This window comes from Protomyctophum parallelum (genome assembly GCF_964188405.1).
Source record: "Protomyctophum parallelum genome assembly, chromosome: 10".
In the NCBI taxonomy this organism is placed as follows: Eukaryota; Metazoa; Chordata; class Actinopteri; order Myctophiformes; family Myctophidae; genus Protomyctophum; species Protomyctophum parallelum.
The window spans coordinates 42,218,024-42,240,979 of record NC_139704.1 but is presented as its reverse complement, the minus strand read 5'-3'; the positions used below and the strand labels follow the sequence as shown (position 1 = coordinate 42,240,979).

The 22,956-nt window shown below is 44.0% G+C and overlaps 1 protein-coding gene across 2 annotated transcripts; it reads left to right on the top strand.

Annotated features, from left to right (window-relative positions):
* Positions 1–283: 283 nt before the first annotated feature.
* Positions 284–11,591, top strand: ecd (ecdysoneless homolog). 2 transcript variants are annotated; one of them, XR_014569891.1, is made up of 15 exons: positions 284–389; positions 1,737–1,962; positions 2,857–2,974; positions 3,071–3,158; positions 3,341–3,519; positions 3,659–3,851; positions 4,028–4,156; positions 4,628–4,753; positions 4,969–5,054; positions 5,652–5,761; positions 6,769–7,024; positions 8,362–8,429; positions 8,753–8,973; positions 10,428–10,729; positions 10,780–11,591. XR_014569891.1 is itself a non-coding variant. In XM_083775583.1 (14 exons), exons 2-14 carry the CDS (start codon positions 1,746–1,748, stop codon positions 10,659–10,661), a joined length of 2,025 nt encoding a protein of 674 aa, XP_083631709.1. In that variant the 5' UTR covers positions 284–389; positions 1,737–1,745; the 3' UTR covers positions 10,662–11,591. The 2 variants fall into 2 exon arrangements, 1 of the variants encoding a protein (XP_083631709.1); XM_083775583.1 differs by having other exon boundaries at positions 10,428–11,591.
* The last annotated feature ends 11,365 nt before the right edge of the window (positions 11,592–22,956 follow it).

The window sequence follows — 22,956 nt, the reverse complement described above, 5'->3', positions numbered from 1 at the left end:
TCCCTACTTCCATCACGACTGATTGCGCTTCTGAAATATAACCGCCCATTACTGGGAAACGTCCAGTAATGATAAAGGTTCCTGTCCGCCACGCAAATATATTGAAGTAATTATTAAAATGTAATTAAAATTGTGAAAATCTGCAACGTATACTAAACACACATTTTCATAATGTTCCATGTGTTTTCCAACCAAACAGATGAGAGTAAACATAAAAGCTAGGAACTAACATTTCTCATATTGGTTGCTAGTCGAAAGGATTTTATGATCGAACGAAAACAACGTGGAGCGGCGTGCTAAAGACGTTCTGACTGGTTTTTTTTCGGTTTTATGAATCTTCATTCTGTATGCATTAAATTAGAATCTTATGAACTGAAAAACAAGTCCAGGTATGACCGACTATTACGTCCGCCCCCCCCCCTTTTTCCCCTCACTGTATATGTTTCTTTTCCCTTTTTACCTCCTTTATGATGAATTCCTGTTCTGTTCTTTGACTATATAGAAGTGTATTTGTACGTCTCTAAATGTTTTGATGAATTGAACATAGTGGACCATCTTGTAAACAAGTGTAATGCTTTATTGGGTCGTCCACTCACAGTTAACAGTCTTTGTATTGAGTTTGTGCTTGAAATGTACTGTAATTCCGCAAACTGTTAATAAATATTTCAATCAATCAATCAAACGTACAGTATATGAGCATTCACTGATTTTACTGATATACACATAAGGGCACCTTATTGCCAATTGCTTAACTTACTTGACTGATTTTATGACATATTTGGACTTTGGAGCCCTTGGCTTCTGCTACATTAATGTATGGCTATATGTGTTATTGTCTCCACCAGCCGAAGGCATGGGGAGAGTATGTTTTGCACTCCGTCCGTCCGTCCGTGTGTCCGTCCGTGAACAGCTAATCTCAGCCACCGTTAACCCGCTCGATGCCACATTTTGCACACACACTCCCTGGATGCCAACCATGAACCTCTGCCCCAAACTTTCCAGAACGGCCTGTTATAGCGCCACCAGGAGGCCGCTTTGTGCAAAACAAGTTTTTCGATGCCATATTTTGCACACACACTCCCTGGATGCCAACCATGAACCTCTGCCCCAAACTTTCCACAACGGCCTGTTATAGCGCCACCAGGAGGCCGCTTTGTGCAAAACAAGTTTTTGCACAGTACACCTACAGATTTTGTCCAAACATCACGCAAATTGGTACACAGTCTCTCTAGAGCCATTCAACGAAACGGGTCTTTCAGATTTATCAGACTCCATCCTGATTGGTTAAGATTGGCTTCCAAAGTTCACAGGAGTGCTCAGTTTCAAACAAAATGCTGCAAATCATGAACACATCGCGTGATTTCCGTGACATTGTGCACCCACATTCCCACTAGGCCGAGGACGAAATGCCACATGAACAATTTCAACTCAGCCTCAAGGTGGCGCTATAACTGGCCGAAAAGTGTTTTTACCTCTAACTGCACGGATCTGTGGATAACCTGGTGGAGACCTGTGCCCGGAAGGGCACTTTTTCTAGTTTAATGTATTTCTGTTGAATGTGGGCAATGTAAGTGATTGATGTACATAGGATGTAGGAAATCATGTTGAAGGACATCAACAGTCTTTCCTCAAACTACAGTCATGTTAATTAACTCTCAGATATGATAGACATTTATAAATGTATAAATTAACTCATGATTTTCTCACCTATCTTCTCATTTTGGACTATATGACAGATCATTTGGATGAGACCCACCATGGATCCATTATCAAGGAGAATGGTGCAGGAGGATGTGGTCCAGTACAAACTCTTTTTAATCCATCCTGATGGTTCAGATTCCAAAAACCTCAAACAGCGTCTGGCACATTTAGTAGAGGAGAGTCTCGCCAAGGTTGCCCCGCTCCTGGTGAATTACATCTGGCAGCATCAATCGTTCAACCTCAAATACAAGCCAGAGAAAGGTGAAGGAAGGAGTTACAACTACTATGAAATTGTGACTTTACTTTGGCCTGCAATGTTTGCATTCTGCTGGCAACTTTTGCACAATGACAATTTGGTAGAGGTTTGAGTTGTGTAGTTAACTTGTCATGTTGTAATAATAGTCCAATTAGCCCTTCGCTAAATCCCACCACAAAAAGCGATTGTGCAATGCCAATCCAAATAGTTTAGCAACTGTTGCTATGCAGGTGAAGCTTTCACCACCTCATAGCTGTCAATGTTATTTTGCATGACTGTGTTGTTGAACATATTGTAACGATCCCAGGAACCGGAGGCAGATACGTAGTTCCAATGATAAAGATCTCTCTTTATTACTTCAATAATCATCAGTATAACAACAGCATTTGTCTGTGTTCCTCCTAGACTGGTTTGCACTCTCAACCAAACTATACACACACAGTGTACCCAAAAGCCCCCGTCAATCACTCCCCAGTAAGTCCCGCCCCCAAGACGGGCCTATTGGCTGCAGCCATAGCTGGCCGCTACAATATACACAGCTTAACGTTGAGAAAGTTACATGACTGACCCACCCAAGTGAAGGCTATTGTTGACAATCAGAGATTCAACAGCTATAATACTAAATGAGGTGTACTGAAATAATCGATTATTTATATGGAGAAATCCCGTCATTTAACATGCATCTCTATGGGGGAGAAGGACGGCTTGCCCTGTCTCCTTGCTGCTAACGTGCCTGACAAGGACGGGTTGGGGAGGGACTTAGTGAAAGGCTTTAAGTCAATTTAATCATTTTCCAAATGTGGCTAGTGCATGGTGGGGGAAAAACAAAATTCCTGTCATGCACAGCCAGCATCCCCTGGTTTTGAATTTACTGATAATGACGTGTTCTTTATTGACAGGAGATGTTCCCGCTCACATTGAAGGCAACACTCAATTTGGGGACAACGTGGAAGATGAGTGGTTTATTGTTTATCTCCTCCAACAGATCACAGAGGCATTCCCTGAATTAGCAGCCAGGTGAAACAATGTTATTATTATTTTTTATGTTGTGGGTGTTTAGTTTTCCTTTATGTTTTTAGTTCATATTATGATACTTGATATTTTTGCGCACAGGGTTGAGGACACTGATGGAGAGTTCCTTTTGATTGAGGCAGCAGACTATCTTCCTAAGTGGCTGAATCCAGAGACCAGTATGAACAGGGTGAGATTTCTATAATAGGTAGTAAAGAAAACTATGACGATCAGTGTTCCCATATGTTTTGTCTCAATCTGTCCATTTGTCTGTCAAATTAGCAATTCTTGTGCCCTCTTGTCAACAGCTGAATGTCAGTCTAATTATATATTTTCCCCCCTTTGGATGTCTCTTGTCAATGTCCCGTTTAGGTGTTCATTCATAAAGGAGACCTGTACATCCTGCCGTGCCCATCTGGGTCCAGTACAGTGGGCCTTCCCAGGGGTGTGGTCCCCAGCATGGCCCAGGCTTTAACCATGCTGTCTTCTTACACTGAGGCCTGCCGCGCAAGCCCCAAAATTAGCTTGGCCCTGAAGAAACGGCTTGAGGGGTGAGGGGAATTCTCACTGTCATAGGCCTCAGATCACTGGAGGACAAGATGGATTATAAAGCCAAGTCACAATACTGTCTTTTAAAGACAAAGTGTTGAGTATTGTGTTGTGTACATGTTATTTATTTCTTCCTCTCAGGTACCCAGAGAAGATTACTGTTAGCCTTCACCGTGCCCGCTGCTTCTTACCGGAAGGCGTTGTCACGGTGTTGGCACAGCGACCAGACCTGGTGGCACCGGCAGTGTCAGCCTTCTACCTTCGGGATCCAGTCGATCTCCAAGCCTGTAGGAGCTTCAAGACATTTCCTCCTGATACGCGAGTCCTCACCACGGTACTCCCTCACAGATCATTATGTCCCCGTACAACATCATTCATTTAATCTAATGATTAGAATTCTTTATACAATCACTATTGTCAATGACCAACCTGTTTAAAACAGGTTGGTCAGTTTCTAAAACAGAAAATTCACTGAATGATTGTAACCCTTATGCTGTTTCAATGTTGCAGGTGAAGTTTACCCGCTGTCTTTACGCCCAGCTACAGCAGCAACCGTTCACCCCAGACCGGAGGAGTGGCTTCACCCTGCCTGCTCGCTCTCACCCCCAGTACAAAGCCCACGAGCTGGGTATGAAACTGGTGAGCCAAGCTTAATGCTATCTACTTCTTGCATTGACTTACAGTAAAAGTGATTAGAGAATTCCTGTACTCACTGTATATTTCTGTATATACTAACCTATATATTAATATGTATCCAATAAGGTATTGGTGTGAATGGGAGCGAGGGGTGGGTCGTTACTCAGTAGAAGCTAATCACAAGCTCCAAAAGCATACCCTACTTTATCAACAATTAAAAACGTAATAGGGCCATAATCTATATACATGAAACCAACGATTGAAAACAAAGTGTTTATAAAAGCTTTACTACGGTAATGTGCATGTATTATCATGTCTGTTCATGAATGTGCATTGTCCAGTCCAAATAAAGTAATACGTTTTTCAATAAGTTGTCCAGCACTAATATGTACCCCACCAGACCAATGCTTTGAGAAATGACCTGTGCATGCATCTATTCATGTACATGCATGTATTTGTGTACAACACCCACAGGCCCATGGCTTTGAGATCCTGTGCTCTAAGTGCAGAATGCCATCTTCAGAGCCTGATGCCCCAGTCACCTGTAACCCTGAGTGGAAGGGCTTCCTGGAGAGCCTGAAGAGAAATGAATACTTCCGGGTGAGTCATGTAATTAGTAGTCAGACACTAACATCCGATAACGTTGATGCATTGGATTAACCCTACAAGGGCAGGTCAGCATAAATGTTAAATGTCTGGAATTTAACTAAATTATTCTAACTTCTTGTGGTTAATTAAGGGATTAGATTGTGCTTGTCTGTGTTAACCACCGCTGAGCTTGACGAGCTGAATGCTGTGGCTGTTGTGGAATTTAGGGGGAGCTTGAAGGCTCAGTGAGCTATAGAGAGCTGATGACGGCAGCAGAAAACTTCTTCAAACTGTCAGTCTCCCCATCACACGGGTGAGGAGTGTGTGTGTGTGTGTGTGTGTGTGTGTGTGTGTGTGTGTGTGTGTGTGTGTGTGTGTGTGTGTGTGTGTGTGTGTGTGTGTGTGTGTGTGTGTGTGTGTGTGTGTGTGTGTGTGTGTGTGTGTGTGTGTGTGTGTGTGTGTGTGTGTGTGTGTGTGTTGGATGATGTATGTACTCTGTCTGCATTCTTTTTTTTATTTTTATATAATATTTATCCCACGATTTTGCTGTTTTTTCACCCAGTGCCAATTATCTAATGTAATCCTGGGCACTACACTTCCTCTGCCAACCTGGGGGGGCAGCAGACTGACCTCATGCCTCCTTCCATGCATGAGGAGTCCAAGCTGCTTCTTTTCACCTGACGGGGCAATTTCCCTGGCCGGACTTAGCGCATGGAAGGAACACGTTATTCCGACCAGTTCCTTTCCCCTCCATCAGGCGCCCCAGCTGGCCAGGGGGAGGTAGTTTAGAGACCAGGATTACTGCATGTTTTTGTGAGGGTACCTACCCTAGGGGACACGGGGGGGGAGAACATGCAAACTCCACAAAACTCTGCATTCATGTATGTTGTGTGTGTGTGTTTATCTGTAGTTCCAGCAGCAGGTCAACAGGTGATGATATTCTTCAGCTACTGCAGAGCTCTCCTCCATTCAACCTGGATGAACTGAGGAAGCAAGAGTCACAACTCCCCCCAGAGGATAGTAAGTGGAAGTGCACATGCCTTGCATAACTTGTTTTACAGTATTTCACCAGGGCTTAGTTGCTATACCTATATTATAATTGTCTCCATGACCACCAGGCCTAAGGCCCGGAGACACGCGTGTGTGTGTCAAACTGTTTGTCAAATAGAATACATATTATTACTGCTTTAGACTAGAGTCTGAAATGATTGATTGATTTGATATGAATAGAAATTATTTTTCCTTTCTCTTTGCTATTTTCTCTGCCCTCTGATTTCCATAAATGGTAAATGGTGCATTTATTTAGCGCTTTACATAGATTGTGTATTACATTCACCCATTCATACACCGATGGTGGAGGAAACTATGCAAGGCACCAACCTGCACATCGGGAGCAATTATCCCGTCGCTAAGTCCCTCCCCAACCCGTCCTTGTCCAACAGGCACATTAACAACGGTTACTAAGAGCAACGGTTACACTTGGCACGCTTTCCTTCTCCCCCAAATTTGCAATGCATTGTAAATAACGGGGATTTCTCCATATAAATAATCGATCATTTCAGTAGCAAGAGAGCTTCAAAATGTGCTATGCACTGAACAAATTTGCATGACATTATTTCAATAAACTAGAAATACAAGGAAATGAGGGAACAGCAGTATGCTACTCAATCAATGTAATGCGCGGTAAGACTACGGTGATTAGTATTATTGACATCACCTGAGTGGGTCAGTCGTGTAACTTTCCCAACGTTAAGCTGCCTAAGTTGACATATATGAGGTGGCGAAAGCTTGCCCAGCTAGCAACGGTTGCTATAACTATTTGGATTGGCATTGGACAATCGCTTTTGGGGTGGGCCGGTGGGGTTTAGCAAAGGACTAATTAGGGGTTCAGAGTCTTGCTCAAGGACCCGGGTTTGAACTGGGAACCTCATGGTTCCCATCCGGCACCGGGCTGCTTTACCAACCACACTACCCCTGAGCCACTCCCGCTCAAGGCTTCTGTCTTTCTGTCTCTTCTCTGTCTCCAGGCGACAACTGGTTGGATATTACAGCTCAGGAGTTAGAACGCATGTTGGAGCAGAGAATTGGGGGAGGCACAAGTGTCGACAGCCAAAAGTCAACGTCCACAAAGCATGAGTTGCATGTCAGGGGTGCAGATGAGACGAGGAAGGAGGAGGAAGATAAAGAAAACGATGAGGCTGGCTACAGCCTGGTAGCAGTGAGCCAGAGCATGAAGAAGTTCCTCAATTCCATGTCTTCACATGAGGGGGCCGAGTTACCCTGGTGAGTTAGGTCACATTCTCACCTAATACTTTGGTAGACTCAATGCGTATGGGCGGAGAATTTGGGATTCTTGCATATTTAATTTGCTGCGGTTTGCCTTCACACTGTCATCCACAGCAATTGGAAACGCAGCAGGGACCTTTATCAATGTGTTCCATTCATAAACTAGCCTACACAGTGAAATCTATGGTGATAAAATTATACTCATAACGTGCATGTGTCGTGCCGTCTGGGACTGGACCCCCCCCTCTCTCTCTAGCTCTCTCACTATACACACGCAGCCACACACTGTTCTTTTGGGCATGGAGGCACAGCGCTGAGCGCACTGATATAACAGACAGCAGTGCAAAATGTTTACACGTTTATTGAGATGAAAGTTCCTACTCCCCACTAGTCCCCACACAGTGACAGCACTCCATGTTTACGGCACGCACAGACAGACATAATATTCTGTAGGCTATAATACTATTACACTGCACTGCAGTATGTGTTTTCTTAAGCAATTGATTAATGTACTCGTCCTCATTTCGATCAGGGCTTCAGTCTCCTCATTCGACCACGTCTATCCATGGTAACGCGCTGCGTAAAATATGCCTTCTCCGTCTCCAACTGTGTTCAGCTCCTCACCCGCCACATTGTTTGCTTCATTTCCTTTATTTACTGCGGATTGCATTCACACCTGCACCGAATCGTAATCAAGTGCGATTGGAAGCGAAGCGAAACCCCCGTTTTTGCTCCGAGTATAATGCGGTTCTTTGATACGCATTATGATTCGAATGAGCCTTCACACCTGCCAAACGAAGTGCACTTTCTGAAAATGCGCAGCAGGATTCTTTTTAATCGCAACAAAGCTCTCTGGTATGAATGTGACCTTAGACTCAGTGGCCACAGGCCAGTTCAGTCAATAATACACATCATGCTGTGTTTTAAGGTGTTTTATCAAATGATAAAAAGTGGATAATCTTGTAGTAAGCCTTGCTGAGGTTATGAATAGAACTCTATCACTCTGGTGCAAATGGATAATGTAATGGATTTGCAAACTCCAACTTTAGTCTAAAAAGCCCTTTTTGCATGCAAATTAAATGGCACATATCCACACATACCATGACACCTTTTCTCCTGCTGAATGTTTGCCCAGCGACTCTATGTTTACTCGGTCACTACTGCCACCTACATGGGAGGAATCAGGAATGCTTTACAGCTGTTTATTGAAGGAGAGAGAGAGAGAACCTGGGCTTGCTTACTGGTAATGTGTACTGGCAAATGTGGCAATGTAGAAATCTATTCCCATATAAATATGCAACTGGTTTCTACCTTGTTTTCCTCCTGTATTCCAGGATCCACTCAAATCAGCCTTTCAAGTTGGATCCAGATTCCATGGCCAATGCCCTGGACAGACTACTAGGTATGATCACAATTGCACTTTTTGTTGTTGTTGTTTGCTCTCTCTCTCTATACCTTTTAATATTTGTAAATGGCTTTGAGAACACACAAGGCATACAGGGGTATGCCTTGTGTGTATTGTGGAAGTGACAATAAAAACTGATTCTGACAAAAAAAGGGTCCTTTTGCACTCCTGCTACTGGGCCAGGTGTGTAGAAGCAAGCAACCTTTTTGCTGTAAGTGAATACAGTGTGAGGGATCTCCATTTTTTACTCATTACACCAAAGTTGCCAAAACGTACAGTCCATGCCTCTATGCACTCAACATGCCGTTCACTTGTTTCAGGGAGTAACGAAGGCGAGCTTGATTCAGATGATCTTGATGATGATGAGGATGAGGATGAGGATGATGATGATGATAGTAGTGACGAGGGAGAGGCAGAAGGCAGTTCCTCTTGTTCTGGAGGGAAGAAGGGGGAAGAAACTTTGGACAGTCTCAAAAGATACATGGACCAAATGGACCATGAACTAATGGGCACTAATATAGGACAAAGCTTTACTCAAAAGGTAAGTCCCTTCCTTCAAAATTCACTGTGTCTGTCCTGCTTTCCCTTTCCTTAGTGAGGCACTTCGGGAGCAAGCCATGTGGGCCTGTAGTGCATGGGTCTGTGTGTCGTAACTTATAACAATTTGACCTACCGTAATTGATAAGAGTTCAGTTTACATTTATATACATTACAAAAACAAAATATAATGCATTAAAATTATGTTAATTTACATGGGGAACGAAAAAAACAAGAAAAATAAAAACCCAGTCCATTTTGGAGATTCACATCTGCTACTGCAGAGCAATTGTCCAAGTGCCTGAAAAGTACTACCGTACATTAGGTCATGACTTCTGGTGGAGATTTGCGCTCTTAGTATTTTTGAAATAAAGTCACTACAAGAAAAAATAAGTTGTATGTATGCTTTCAAAAGTTTTTTTTTTGTCAGGTTTTTTATTGAGAACAGATTATAAATTGTTACACAAACATTATGATATGATGTAAGTTTCTCTTTTATAGAAAACAAAAAAAGAGGAAAGAAAAAATACAAAAAGAGAAAGAAAAACCTCAACCTTCCCACCCCTTGACACCGCATACTATAGAATAAAATAGTAATATGATGCTCATGGAAAACATCTGAAAAGAAAATCGCGTAAAGTCAACCAAACGTTTTTTGGAATCATGACATAAGTAGTAAACATATTGTTCTCCACCAGAAGGCATGCCCTAGTTATGTACAGTGTGTAGTATACCCTGCAGTACTTTTCTTGCCCTGTATCTTAAGCTGCTCTGCCGTCTTTGGCGACTGAATTTACCTTGCAGGATCAATAGCCGTCTTAGTTTATCATCCAGGGATAGGGCCCACTTGGACAATTGGTCAGCAGTAGCGGATGCAAATCGCCAAATGGACTTTTTGAAGGCTCTCAGGTGGCACAGTGGTGAAGTCCCTGCCCGCCACCACAGAGGTTGTGGGTTAAATTACACTGTGTTTCAACCGGCTTTGTCAGGCGTCTATGTGGACACAATTGGCCCGTGTTCGGGGGAGGGAAGCCGGGCGGGGAGTGTGATATTTGTCACTGCATGTACTCCTATCGGCTCGGGCAGCACCTGTCAGCAGGGATTGTTGGGCAGGAGGAGTAGCACAAAAAGGCTCTATGTCCTCCTGGTGGGGGCTCCTCACTGGTAGGTGAGTCAATAGGATACAACGGCCTATGACTCTATATAGCCTATGTGCATGCCTATATACTTATTATTTCGGTTTATATTTTGTACATTTTGTTTTGTACATTTTGCCCTGCTACTAAAAGATTAGGACTTTGGTGATTTGTTGTATTGATTTCTTAGGTACTTTGAGGTGTATTAAGGATGTTTTATTTGCTGTTCCAAAATGTGACATTTACTATGTAGTATTGAAGTGTAATTTTATTTCTGCTTTATAATAATAAACGTATTGTTAAAACTTGCTCTTCCTTCCAGGAGAAGAGTGGCGGTGCAGGCTTAGTCGATGGTTGCCCCCTGAACAGTGAGGGTGTCCCAAGGGAGGGAGAGGCAGAGGACACAGAGCCAGAGATCCAGCCTCTGGATGTGGACCTCAACCTGATCTCCAACCTGCTGGAGTCCCTCAGCGCTCAGGATGGACTGGCTGGCCCGGCCTCCAGTCTGCTACACAGCTTGGGCCTCCACCTGCCCCCCAACGCCGACCGCGACTAGCCCAGTAAGACCTGAGGTTGAGATTTGTGTTAAAAAATAACAGATGTGCAAGCTCAGCACAGCACAAAGTGACATGCCGTGAGCTAGAGTTGACAGAGTTGAGTTAAGGGTGGAGGAGATGACTCCGCTAACGAGGACTGACGGGTATTTACAGAGCATCTTTTCATGAAACAGAAGCTGTCATCAGACTTTATTAGAATAATGGACTAGGTGTGCTGATCTAAGATAATGTTTCATGTCAGCTTTGTTCTTGACCTGAAAGAGACCTGAAACATGCTGAGAGGCTAAATTGATCCTGGTTGTGGAGATGGCACAGATTTGTGACGTTTTGCTGAAGGAGAATGATCTTTGACCAGATGAGGCCTAGATTTAGCAGGTTTTGCTGGCCATAGCAACTTACTGGAGCCATTGAACCATAATCATGTTTGAATCACTGATGTCAATTATATGTATTTCTATTTTTTGTGTAATTTGAGGATTGAAGGGACAGTTTTGTTATGTGTTTATTGTGCACATAAAAGGGGGGGGGGTAATGGTTTTATGGAAACCCCTCGTCTCACTCATCTGTTTCTATTCTATTTTTACAACCAGAATGTGGTTGAGCACTCAACTGAAAAAAGGTTTGACTCAGGGCACACAAGCCCTAAGTCAAAGGGAATCATGTGAGAGGGTACAATGTCCCAGCCTGACACACGTTGTCCCACCATCTTCTCTCTCTGGTTCTCGCACAGAGGCTGTTTGCATGGTAATGTGATCATGTCACACAATCGAAGCCTCTTCAAAGAGCAAAAGCAAATACACCTGGTATGCGTGCCAAGCCTCTGATTGGACAACAGACCTACAGTATGGGACATATCAGGTGCTTATCCTTGGTGAGGCTTTGATTGTGTGACTTCACACCAAACACCTAATGTTCGTGTTCCCTGAGTCAAACCATGTGTATATATAAAGACAAACTACACATTAATGCTTTAGAGATGTGCAGAGTGTAAGAAGACACCAGGGGTTTCATGTGGGTCTCTTTGGATATCTGAAAAATAAAATGGTATTTCATGTATTAATGTGGATGTTATTTGAATTTCTGGTTCGTGTAGTTCGATTTTTTTGTTTCTCACAGATGGGCAAAGAAATATTTTAAGAGTGAATCGACACTTTTAACATTAACTGTGTAACTGAATTCAAGGGAACACATTTGCAGCATGTGTGCATGGCAATGCTAATATAACACTTGGTTAGCCTCAGTACCCACTACCCAGGCTTTTGGTTAATAATCACAGCATCATGGGACCTTGACTAACCTTAGCAGTCAGTCAATCATCCATGGGTGTTCACAATACAAATTCATTGTCTATATTAGAATGCTGTAATTGAAATCTTCTGGAGCACTATAATGAATGACATATTCAGTGAGTAAAAAAAACTAAACCTAAGATTATAAAGCAATCCCTGCTGATTGTTGATCGGTCAGCTGGCTGATAATTACTACTAGGCTAATCAATGCAATCTAATGCTGTATGTTATCTAGGGGTTATATGGCAGCTGACCACGCACTCTTATGTCAAGTTGTCAGCTATGGACAAAACTGCCAAACACTGTGTGTTAGCTCTCCTCTGAGGTAATTTGACACACAGGACCAAAACGGCAGAAAGCATTGTTCAACCACTGATGGAAAAATTGCTGCGTAACAAGGGTGAGGTCCATCAATAAGAATAGTCCACAAACTGATTTGGAGCAGCCTATTTCCTCAGAGTTGTTAGGCTTTGGTATTGACACAAATGGCAAAGCCTTTTGACTCTGGTGAGTAATGTAAAGCAAATTTTCTCTGGGCCCATTGACCCCTTGGGCTTTCGGTACATTACCCTTTCTTCTCCAGTGCTGCCATGGACAACAGGTGTCTGTAAAAATCACACCTGTGTGAAGTGAGCGGTGCAACTGTACCATGTGGGGGTGCCTGCAACATCCAGACCCCCAGGAACGCACACAGGGGGCCGGCCCGGTACCGGTAAGCCTTTCCGCGGACAGACACAGATACATACATATGTACATTCATACATACATACATACATAGTACATACAGACACACATTGCTACGTAATGGAGCGGTTAGGCACCGCTCAAAAATAATACAGCAGCTTGAAAAGTGGTTGTGTTAGCTCCCGTGCCGAGTGGAGGAGTGCAGCAGCAACTGGTGAGAAACACAATGCGCTCATGCCAACCAGGAAACTTTGCAGCATCCCCAGCAAGAGAATGGCCAACAGGTAGCCATGGAAAAGCAGCGTATGCCAACTGCCCTGACTCAGCTTGCCACAGGCCGTCCGGGTGCAGTAGGCAGAGGAGGCCCAGCACCCAGCTCTGGTTGACCAGCTGGGTGTAGTAGATGTCAAAAATATACATCTGGGAATCAGGGGATTGGCAGCACTCTGCCTCAGAGACTTTGGCCAGCCAGGTCAGGTAGAAAGCATGTAGAATAAGGCTCAGGAGAGCATACAGGCATTCCAGAGGTTCTACACCAGGCATTTTCTGGGAGGCTGAGGAGAGAGAGTAAGAAGTCATTCACTCTTTGTTTTTCTCTTCTTTTTTCCCCTCTCCATGTAAAGTGACTTTCATTTTAAAGCGTGATATACATTTGACATAATGGGGGTGACCGGATGAACTTGATGTAGGGAGGCTGACCTGTGACTAAAGTGTATTGGTTTGATTCTTGGCACTAACAGGAGGGTGTATTCTAGATCAGGGGTTCTCAACCTGTGGGTCACGTACCCAGATTTTTTTTATGTTTTAATTTTTTGTTTTTAACTTTTTTGCAACTGAATGGCTGGAAAATGGAAATTGAGAGTTTACATAGTACACATAATAATACATGCATAAACTTTCCTTATTGATTATATCTGGTTTCAGTATTTATTTTCTCTATTATTAAGGTTAGTTTAGCGGTCAATTTGTATTGGGGGTAGGGAGGGGGGCGGATCAGGGGTCGCGAGACATGGCCAAAGCATTTCCGGGGGTCCCCAACCAAAAACGTTGAGATGTTCTAGATGTAAAGTACTGACTGGACTTTGGGTGGTGTTACATCTACTCTGCCAAAGTGCTATAGAGCAAGGCAGAACCACAAAAATGCTCCAGGGGTGCTGCACTGCAACTAAACCTGTCCTTTCTCTCACCTCTGATGTAATGCATATGTTTAGGGAACTGTGTGTATGTGTATCTAGGAGGGGATATGCAAAAATACATTGCAATTTCTTGTTCTTGACAGGTTGCATTTCCGGGTGTGGAGATATCAACCTATACATTACATTAGCACAATATTTCCGGAACATATCAGCATATATCATTCTAACACATGGGTTTACCTGTGATGATGACTGATGTTCCACTCAGGATGGAAATCAAAATACTAATGTGGTTGGAAGGGAGGACTGCCAGCTTCAGGCTGTAACTCCAGCCCACGGTTAGCAGTGGCAGCAGGCGAATGGTGAGGGGGTACAGGCCGGAGTATGGACAGCTGGCCTTGGCCCACATGGCCAGCACAGCCTGGGCGCTCTCACAGATGGCAGGGGGCAGTAACCTCTCACCTAGGGACTTGGAGTAAGACTTCAGAGGCACCAGATCTAGGGCATGATGAGCACCTGGAGAAGACAAGATATTGAGACTTGGTCAAAATAATTTCATGTTTCATGTTAAGCAGCTTCATCTAAAGCCTGTCTATAGTTCAAAACGATAACTACCCTAAATGGATAAAAATGTACCAAAATAGAGGCGCTCGGGTGGTGCAGTGATAAAGTCCCTGCCTACCACCACGGAGGCTGTGGGTTCGAATCCACTGTGGTGCATCTGGCAGGCGAACACAATTGGCTCGTATTCGGCGAGGTAGACCGGGGAGATTAATATTGGTCATTGTATATGTGATTGTACATCCGAAGGAAGAATTTACCAAAATAAATCCTAGAGTATGACAGTCCGAAGCCTTCTATTCCAGAACTGGAAGATTTTCCAAATATATATTTAAAACAAACACAGCGAGAATACCACCTTTTTGCTATTACATTTTTTTTACTGTACAAAATATGTTGTTATGATCTTGCATACTACACTAGTCTACAATCTACATGCAGCTTACTTAAAGGTATATTCAGTGATTTCACTCAAAAAACCTTAGGTTTCGTTTTTGGCTGTGGGACCCAGCCTTTCGTCCAATCAGGATAGAGAGTCAAAAACGAAACCTAAGGTTTTTTGACCCCCAGGGGTTAACTGGGGACAGGGAGGAACTCCTTATATGGCCAGCACACTCTATAGTAGGGAGGATTATCACAACAAAACAAAAAAATAAGTGATATTTGAATTAAGTGAAATCACTGAATATACCTTTAAAATGTAAACATGTGAAATCCACTCCAGCACAACTCTTACATAAAATACCAAAAAATGGTGGCTGCTGTGAGTAAAGTTTCTATCCATTGCCTATTATGAATGATGAAATAATGATGTAAATAAGCATTAGTGCCCATTTTCAGTGCTAGTAAAAGCGTCAAGCGACAATTGTAAATGGCTTCGTGTACCAGTAAGGTTAGAAAAGAGTGGCACAACAGCGCTGAAATATAATTAAATTTAAAATCATGATCATCAACTTGATGTCAGAAGAATACAAAACTAAAAGCGAATCATAAAATGCAAAGTTACTCACCATCTAGTCATATTTTATCCCTAGACCTTCATGCCACAATCTCTACGATCCTCTTCAACATTCCCACTCCTACCACGGCTACTCTTACTACATTACTACTAAATAATACTACTACTAAATACTACGAATACTAATACTAATTCTAATAATATTATGAAAGATCCCCTTTTTCTGTCTCTTAGGTTTGTTTCCTAACCCTCTGAGCTGGAGACACTGAGCTCATTTGCCTCCCACTCTGATGTACACGGACTTTGCCCTCAGTTTGTCTAACATAATTAGAAAGGGAAATTAGAGAAGGGTCGATACAAATTGGGACTTGTACACTTTAGGGGTAACTTATATAACTTTATGACATTCTGTAATCACAGAACAGCACATTATTGTACAGTAAGTGTGATAGTCCTTTTTTACAAACAGATAATGAGCTATCAAGCTGTAAAGCTTATCTTATACTCACAGTAATAGGTTGATAAGGCTCAAGTACAGTAGCTATCTTAAGTGGGCACTGTAAGGTAATAGGGCCACGGATCCCTCTAGTTCTAACATCTGCTTGTGACATTCCTGACAGTTGCTCCCCAGGTTTTCTTAACCTCTAACCACCCTCATGGTCTTTCATTCTGCTTTCATAGCGACTACAGTGGTTGGTAGCCACATGTTCTAATGGGCGAAGCCACTTAAGTACACAGATTTGTTTTAGTTGAGAGGTGGGGGGGGGGGGGGCAGAGATGGGCAAAATACATTGAAAATGTATTTTGATACAAAATACAAATACTGGGTCAAAAATGTATCTAAATACAAAATACAAATACTGGTCTGAGAAATGTATTTGAGATACAAATACGTATTTTGTATTTTGAAAATACATGAAAATACATTTTCATGAACATGTGTATAATGATAAGTAAATTCATAATTGATTGCCAAATATTAAATGAATGACCTGTCAGAATGTCTAATACATTGAAGATTATTAAGAAGAACTTGAAGATATGAGCCTTGTGAGGTTAGTCTCCAACAACTGAAGGCCCGCACTACTCTGCCTCTCATTTGTGGTTCAATTTGAGTGTGTAAGCTTTGATTGATTGATTGATTGATTGATTGATTGATTGATTGAAATATGTATTAACAGTTTGCAGAATTACAGTACATTTCAAGCAAAAAATCAATACAAAGACTGTTAACTGTGAGTGGACGACCCAATTAATCATTACACTTGTTTACAACAGGGTCCACCGCATGTTCAATTCATCAAAACATTTAGAGACGTACAAATAGACACTTCTATATAGTTAAAGAACAGAACAGGAATTCATCATAAAGGAATCAAAAAGGGAAAAGAAACATAATTATACAGTGAGGGAAAAAAAAGGGGGGGTGGTCGGGGGGGGGGGGATTCAGATTTTCCGGGGGCCAGTTTCGAATTGCAGCCGTCCGTAGGTGCCCTTTGAGAGCGGTTCTGAAGGAGTCAAGGGATTCATATGTCTTAATGACTGTTGGTAGGGCGTTCCACATTTTGGTGGCATAGGAGCGAAAATAATTTAGTCCCTTGTTTGTGCCGAATCTGGGTTGTACATGGTTTGTTGCACTCCCTCTGGTGTTGTGGACTTTGTTTACATTAAGGAAGTATTTAGACAGGTACATGGGTATCTTGGTGGTGTATCGAATCTTGTGGACCAGACCCATTGCAAGATGCTGTACTCTGTCGTCGACCCTAAGCCATCTCAGCCTGTCAAAGTGGGCAGGGGTGAGGTGGGTTTGGGGGGTGAGGCAAAGTAGGAGCCTGACCAGTTTGTTTTGGGAGGTCTGGAGCCTTGTTTTAAGGGCCTTTGAGGTGCTGTGGTACCAAGAGGTGCATGCATAGTGATAAAATGGCCACCAACGTAATCAAAAAAGTCAATCAAAGAACAAGATTCCTTTACAGGATCTCCTCACTGGTCAACAAAATCACCTTGAAGACCTTAACAGGAGGCCTCGTACAAGGTTTATTTGACTATGCATGCACCTCTTGGTACCACAGCACCTCAAAGGCCCTTAAAACAAGGCTCCAGACCTCCCAAAACAAACTGGTCAGGCTCCTACTTGGCCTCACCCCCCGAACCCACCTCACCCCGTGACCCCTGCCCACTTTGACAGGCTGGGATGGCTTAGGGTCGACGACAGAGTACAGCATCTTGCAATGGGTCTGGTCCACAAGATTCGATACACCACCAAGATACCCATGTACCTGTCTAAATACTTCCTTAATGTAAACGAAGTCCACACCCACAACACCAGAGGGAGTGCAACAAACCATGTACAACCCAGATCCGGCACAAACAAGGGACTAAATTATTTTCACTCCTATGCCACCAAAATGTGGAACGCCCTACCAACAGTCATTAAGACATGTGAATCCCTTGACTCCTTCAAAACTGCTCTCAAAGGGCACCTACGGACGGCTGCAATGCGAAACTGGCCCCCATAAAATCTGAATCCCCCCCCCCACCGCCCCCCCCCCTTTTTTTCCTCACTGTATATGTATCTTTTCCCTTTTTGCTTCCTTTATGATGAATTCCTGTTCTGTTCTTTAACTATATAGAAGTGTCTATTTGTACGTCTCTAAATGTTTTGATGAATTGAACATGGTGGACCCTGTTGTAAACAAGTGTAATGATTAATTGGGTCGTCTACTCATAGTTAACAGTCTTTGTATTGAGTTTGTGATTGAAATGTACTGTAATTCTGCAAACTGTTAATAAATATTTAAATCAATCAATCTGATTGATTAATCAGAAGGCGGAATAGAAGTGACATCACACATTGTGTTGTGTTGTGTGTATGGGTGCGTGTGTTTTGACAGTTTAAACCTGAGGCAGTGTAAATGTTTAAAATTGAATAAAATTACATTAAAACAAAAAAAGTATTTTATGTATTTGAAATACAGAAAATACTCAATCTGAAAGTATTTAGATACAAAATACATCTCATTTCTTCCATCCCAGCGAAATACAAATTACAAAATACAAAAAAGTATTTCAAATACGTATTTCAAATACATGTATTTCAAATACTGCCCATCTCTGGGGGGGGGGGGGGGTGTTTTGTCCGTTGAAGCTCAAACACATTTGCAGGGGTAGGGCCTCATTAATTGATGCAGGCACAGGACTCTGACCTGAATATACACCCACTGATTAAAGGTGGTGTCACCCAGTCTAGCTAATAAGTACCCAATACAGGGGTGCCTATGGTGGCCCCCACCCCGTTAGTTCCTGCATGAATCACAGAGAATGAACAAATGTAAATAAATGGGTTAAATTTATACACACTCTCAGAGTTATTAACAATCAGGATTATGAGTATATCCAGTATGCTCCTTGTGAGTTGCTGCGTGGACCCGAGTTGGAATCTGACTTCTATCGTGTTTCGCCTGTCAACGTTTGACATGGCGATACGCTTGCCTAAAACTCTCAGCTGAGGCCTCTCTCTGGCTGAAGTCTGCTTCAGACGGCGCCACAGGTTTCTGTTATGGTCAGAATCAAACAAACAAGGAGTCACTGAGGCCTAGTCTGAGTTTTGACTACCGTAATAACTTCATAATTGAATACTAGGGGCTGTAGTTTGTTCTCACCAAATTGGCCAAGTGTTCCACCGGCGGAGGGTGGAGGGCGAGCGTTCAACGGCAAGCGGGGTGAGTGCTCCACCGCTAGGTGGGGACTAGTGTTCCGCAGAATCCGCACTAAATGGGGCGAGTGTTCCGCCGCTGGGGGACCACCATTCCACGTAAAAAATGGTAGCAAGTACGTTTTTGGATGAGCATTCTGGTTACCCTCTATCCTATCTAAATAAATGAAAATCTGCCCATAAATAAAATTGACCAAATACAAGAGCACCATAGTACCGAAGTCCTGACGTCACTCGTTCATCCCCTGGGTCACGGAAGTTTTTCTCTATGGAGAATAACATTGGGTCATCTAAAAATTACACGTAACTCGAGAACCGTTTGACCCACCGACTTCACATTCGACAAACGAGTTTCACACCCCCACAGGGAGTGCAGTAACAAACCAATTTCACCCTCTTCCTTTTTTGTTTGATATGCCACTACTAGACTGACAAATAATATTGTTGCTTTTGTTTGCTACGCAGCTACCTGACCTCTAATGTGACATATTTACAGTCGTACACAGTGGCTGTGTACTGTATGTCTGGAGATAATCTTGCAAACCACTGACTGGACAGATCAGTGCAAAAATGTTTGCAAAACCTCTGCATCCAACCTCCACAGGGAAACACCTTGCTCTCCAACCAGCCTGCTGGCAGTCGCTGACCAGACCTGCATACTTGGAGAGCTTCCTTTCAAAGGCTTCTTCCAGGCGATCTTCCCACGGGACTGTCAGCTCCATCAGCACTGCTTGCTTGGTAGACTCAGACACAAGGACAATGTCTGGTAGCAGGGTGGTGACTACAATATGGCTGGGGAACTTCAGCTGATGTTCAAGATCCACCAACAACTGCCAGTCTCTTGCAGACATCAGGATGCCTGCAGATGTTGTTCTTCTGACAGGAGTTGGCTTGTCCCCAGCTCTGACAAAGGCAATGGTTTTCTTAGATGGTCGGACCTGCTTTGACCACTCCAGTCCTGTGCTGATGGCTTCAGCAATGGTCTTAAGGACTTGGTCATGCCTCCACCTGTACCGTCCATCTCCAAGTGCCCTTGCACAGCAACTGAGGATGTGTTCCAGGGTCCCTCGCTTGGAACACAGTGGGCATGCTGGTGTCTCTGCTATGCCCCATATGTGCAGGTTTGACGGGCTTGGAAGCACGTCATACACTGCCATGATGAGAAATTTGATGCGGTGAGGCTCAGCTTTCCAAAGCTCTGCCCAGGTCACTTTCCTCTCAACCGCATTCTCCCATCTCGTCCAAGCTCCCTGTTGCTTCATTCCCACAGCCTTGCAGGTTCTGGTCTCCTCCACTGCTGCTCTCACCTCATCCTGAACAAGGCGTCGCCTTTCCTTCCCCCTGGTGTTCATTTGGGGACTCGGAAAGGAACCTAGCCCTGCTCGGCCTCGTGTGACCACGCCAACCATGCACCTGTGGCGCAGCTTTGCCTCTGCCTTTTGAACTGCTTCCTCTGCCCTCCATTTCCTGCCAGTCCTCACTTGGATCCCTGCTTTAGCCACCTTCGGATCACTTGAGTCCCTGTACTGAACCACTTCTCTGGCTCTAGTTACCTTGAATTTCTCCTCCAGGGATTTGAAAGGCAGTTGCAGTTTGTTGGTGTTTCCGTAGAGTGCAATGCTGCTCAGGCTCCTTGGTAGTCCGAGCCATCTCCGGAGGTGGTTGCTGACCCTCCTCTCCAAGGTCTCAACTGTCGAGATAGGGACTGCGTAGACAAGGAGGGGCCACAGGATCCTGGGAAGAATGCCATGTTGGTAGACCCAGGCTTTAAACTTCCCAGGTAGGCCTGACTTGTCCACGGATTTCAGCCAGCCATCCAACTCAGTACAGGTCGACTGGATAGATGTTGTGTCTCTCAGAGAGCAGTCAAAAACCTTTCCCAGGCTCTTGACTGGTTTCTCTGTGATAGTTGGGATGGCTGTGCCTGAGATGTTAAACCGGAACTTGTCCTCCACCTTCCCTTTTCTCAGCACCATTGATCTGGATTTGACAGGTTTAAAATGCATCCGGGCCCACTCCATCAGCTTCTCAAGCCCCTTCAGAATCCACCGGCAGCCTGGGACTGATTCTGTCATGACTGTGAGGTCATCCATGAATGCCCTGATGGGTGGTTGCCGTTGTCCGGAATTCGTGCGGGGCCCTCTGCACTCTGGCTCAGCAGACTTAGTGAGCATGTTCATGGCTAGGGAGAACAATGTCACAGAGATGGTACACCCTGTGATGATACCGATCTCCACCTTGTGCCAACTGGATGTTATTGCTCCTGAAGAGACCCTCATCCTGAAGTTGCTGTAATAATCAGCGATGAGGTCTCTACACCTACTGGGTACATGATGTTTCGTCAAAGTGAGCTGAACCAGCTTGTGTGGAATGGAACCGAACGCATTTGCCAGGTCAAGCCAAAGCACCGACAAGTTGCCCTTGTTCTCTCTGGCCTCCCGAATGAGCTGTGTCACCACACCGGTATGCTCCAGACATCCTGACATTCCTGAAATGCCTCCTTTCTGGACCGATGTATCGATGTAGGTGTTCTTTGCCAGGTAGGTACACAGCCGTTTGGAAACGGTGCTGAAGAAAACCTTTGCCTCAACACACAACAGGGAGATGATATTACCCCAATATATTTTCCGCCTTTCTCTGCTGTCATGGGCGTCCGCTCGTCTGAATCCTGTTTTTGACTTTAATCACGTTCTGTGATTATGATTCTGTTGACGACTCTTTATCTCATGGGGTGAGATTGTAGTCGGTGCTTCATCTTTAAGGGCAACGTGATCTGTCATGTTGTTTGTTCCATTTAATCTTTATTTCCCTTTGGTACAATGGTCAATCTGGAGTGGGCGACAGCTGATAATGGAATTAATACACATCATGCAAATATTGATATGACATCACTGGGGGACAGGGCAATCCTGGACCCCAGTTTACAATAAATAGTTACAAGGTCTTTTTTAACATAGAAATAAGATGTGAACATAGAATATGAAATCATCAATAAGAAAATACCCAACAGTTAGGTTTAGCCATAGTTTTACTGAGGTTACATTTAGGAATATCTGGTGGCATTGTGGTCGACCATTCCGAGGTCACCGGATTTGACCCGGGGTGAGTGTTCTTGTATTCATAAATTGGTACCCATTGGGCTGCGTAATGTGGTCTACTTTGACACTGTGGGACCTGGCTGAGTGAGAAACCCTAGGCCTGCCCTAGGGCTATACATATCTGGGCTTTTTAGTTTAATAGTGTTGTTTACTCCCTCCCTCAGCACCTCCCCCACCCAGGTGAAGAGCTGGAGTGGAGAGGCTTCACCAAGTAAAGTATGTATGTAATGGATCCCTATGCGTGGGGGAGGTGGTCACTGGTCTGGTCAGGACCAAGAGGGGGGTCAGGACTCAGGAGCTGATGTGTGGATTGGGCACATTTTTAACAACCCTGGCAACTACTTTGACAGGCTGGAATGGCTTAGGGTTGACGACAGAGTACAGCATCTTGCAATGGGTCTGGACCACAAGATTCGCTACACCACCAAGATACCATTGTACCTGTCTAAATAATTCCTTAATAAAGTCAATGAAGTCCACACCCACAACACAAGAGGGAGTTCAACAAACCATGTGCAACCCAGATTCGGCACAAACAAGGGTCTAAATTCATTCAGCTACCTACCAATATGCAAAATACGATAAGGGTATCGCAACAGGCCCACCTTTGCAGGTACTCTCTCCTGCGCCATCTGTGGGCCAGTGGCATCGCTCTCTCCGTCTCTCCTTCCCTCAAGGCACCGACGGGACTCTGCATGGCAGGGGCGTCCTCCTCCCTGAGCCAAGACTAGGCTTGACCGCATACCTCAAATAGACAGGAGTTGGGTGGCTCCAGCAGGTTATCAAATGGGCACCCCCCTTCACTGGTGTTTCGTTGATTTAAGCCCATGACACCTCGGAGGGGCTCAACGGCAGA

Excerpts from the sequence above, each read along its gene's own strand:
- ecd (XM_083775583.1), top strand. The coding sequence starts at position 1,746 with ATGAGACCCACCATGGATCCATTATCAAGGAGAATGGTGCAGGAGGAT. Across the intron at positions 3,520-3,658 it reads CTGAAGAAACGGCTTGAGGG|GTACCCAGAGAAGATTACTG; the intron begins GTGAGGGGAATT and ends TCTTCCTCTCAG. Across the intron at positions 8,974-10,427 it reads GACAAAGCTTTACTCAAAAG|GAGAAGAGTGGCGGTGCAGG; the intron begins GTAAGTCCCTTC and ends TCTTCCTTCCAG.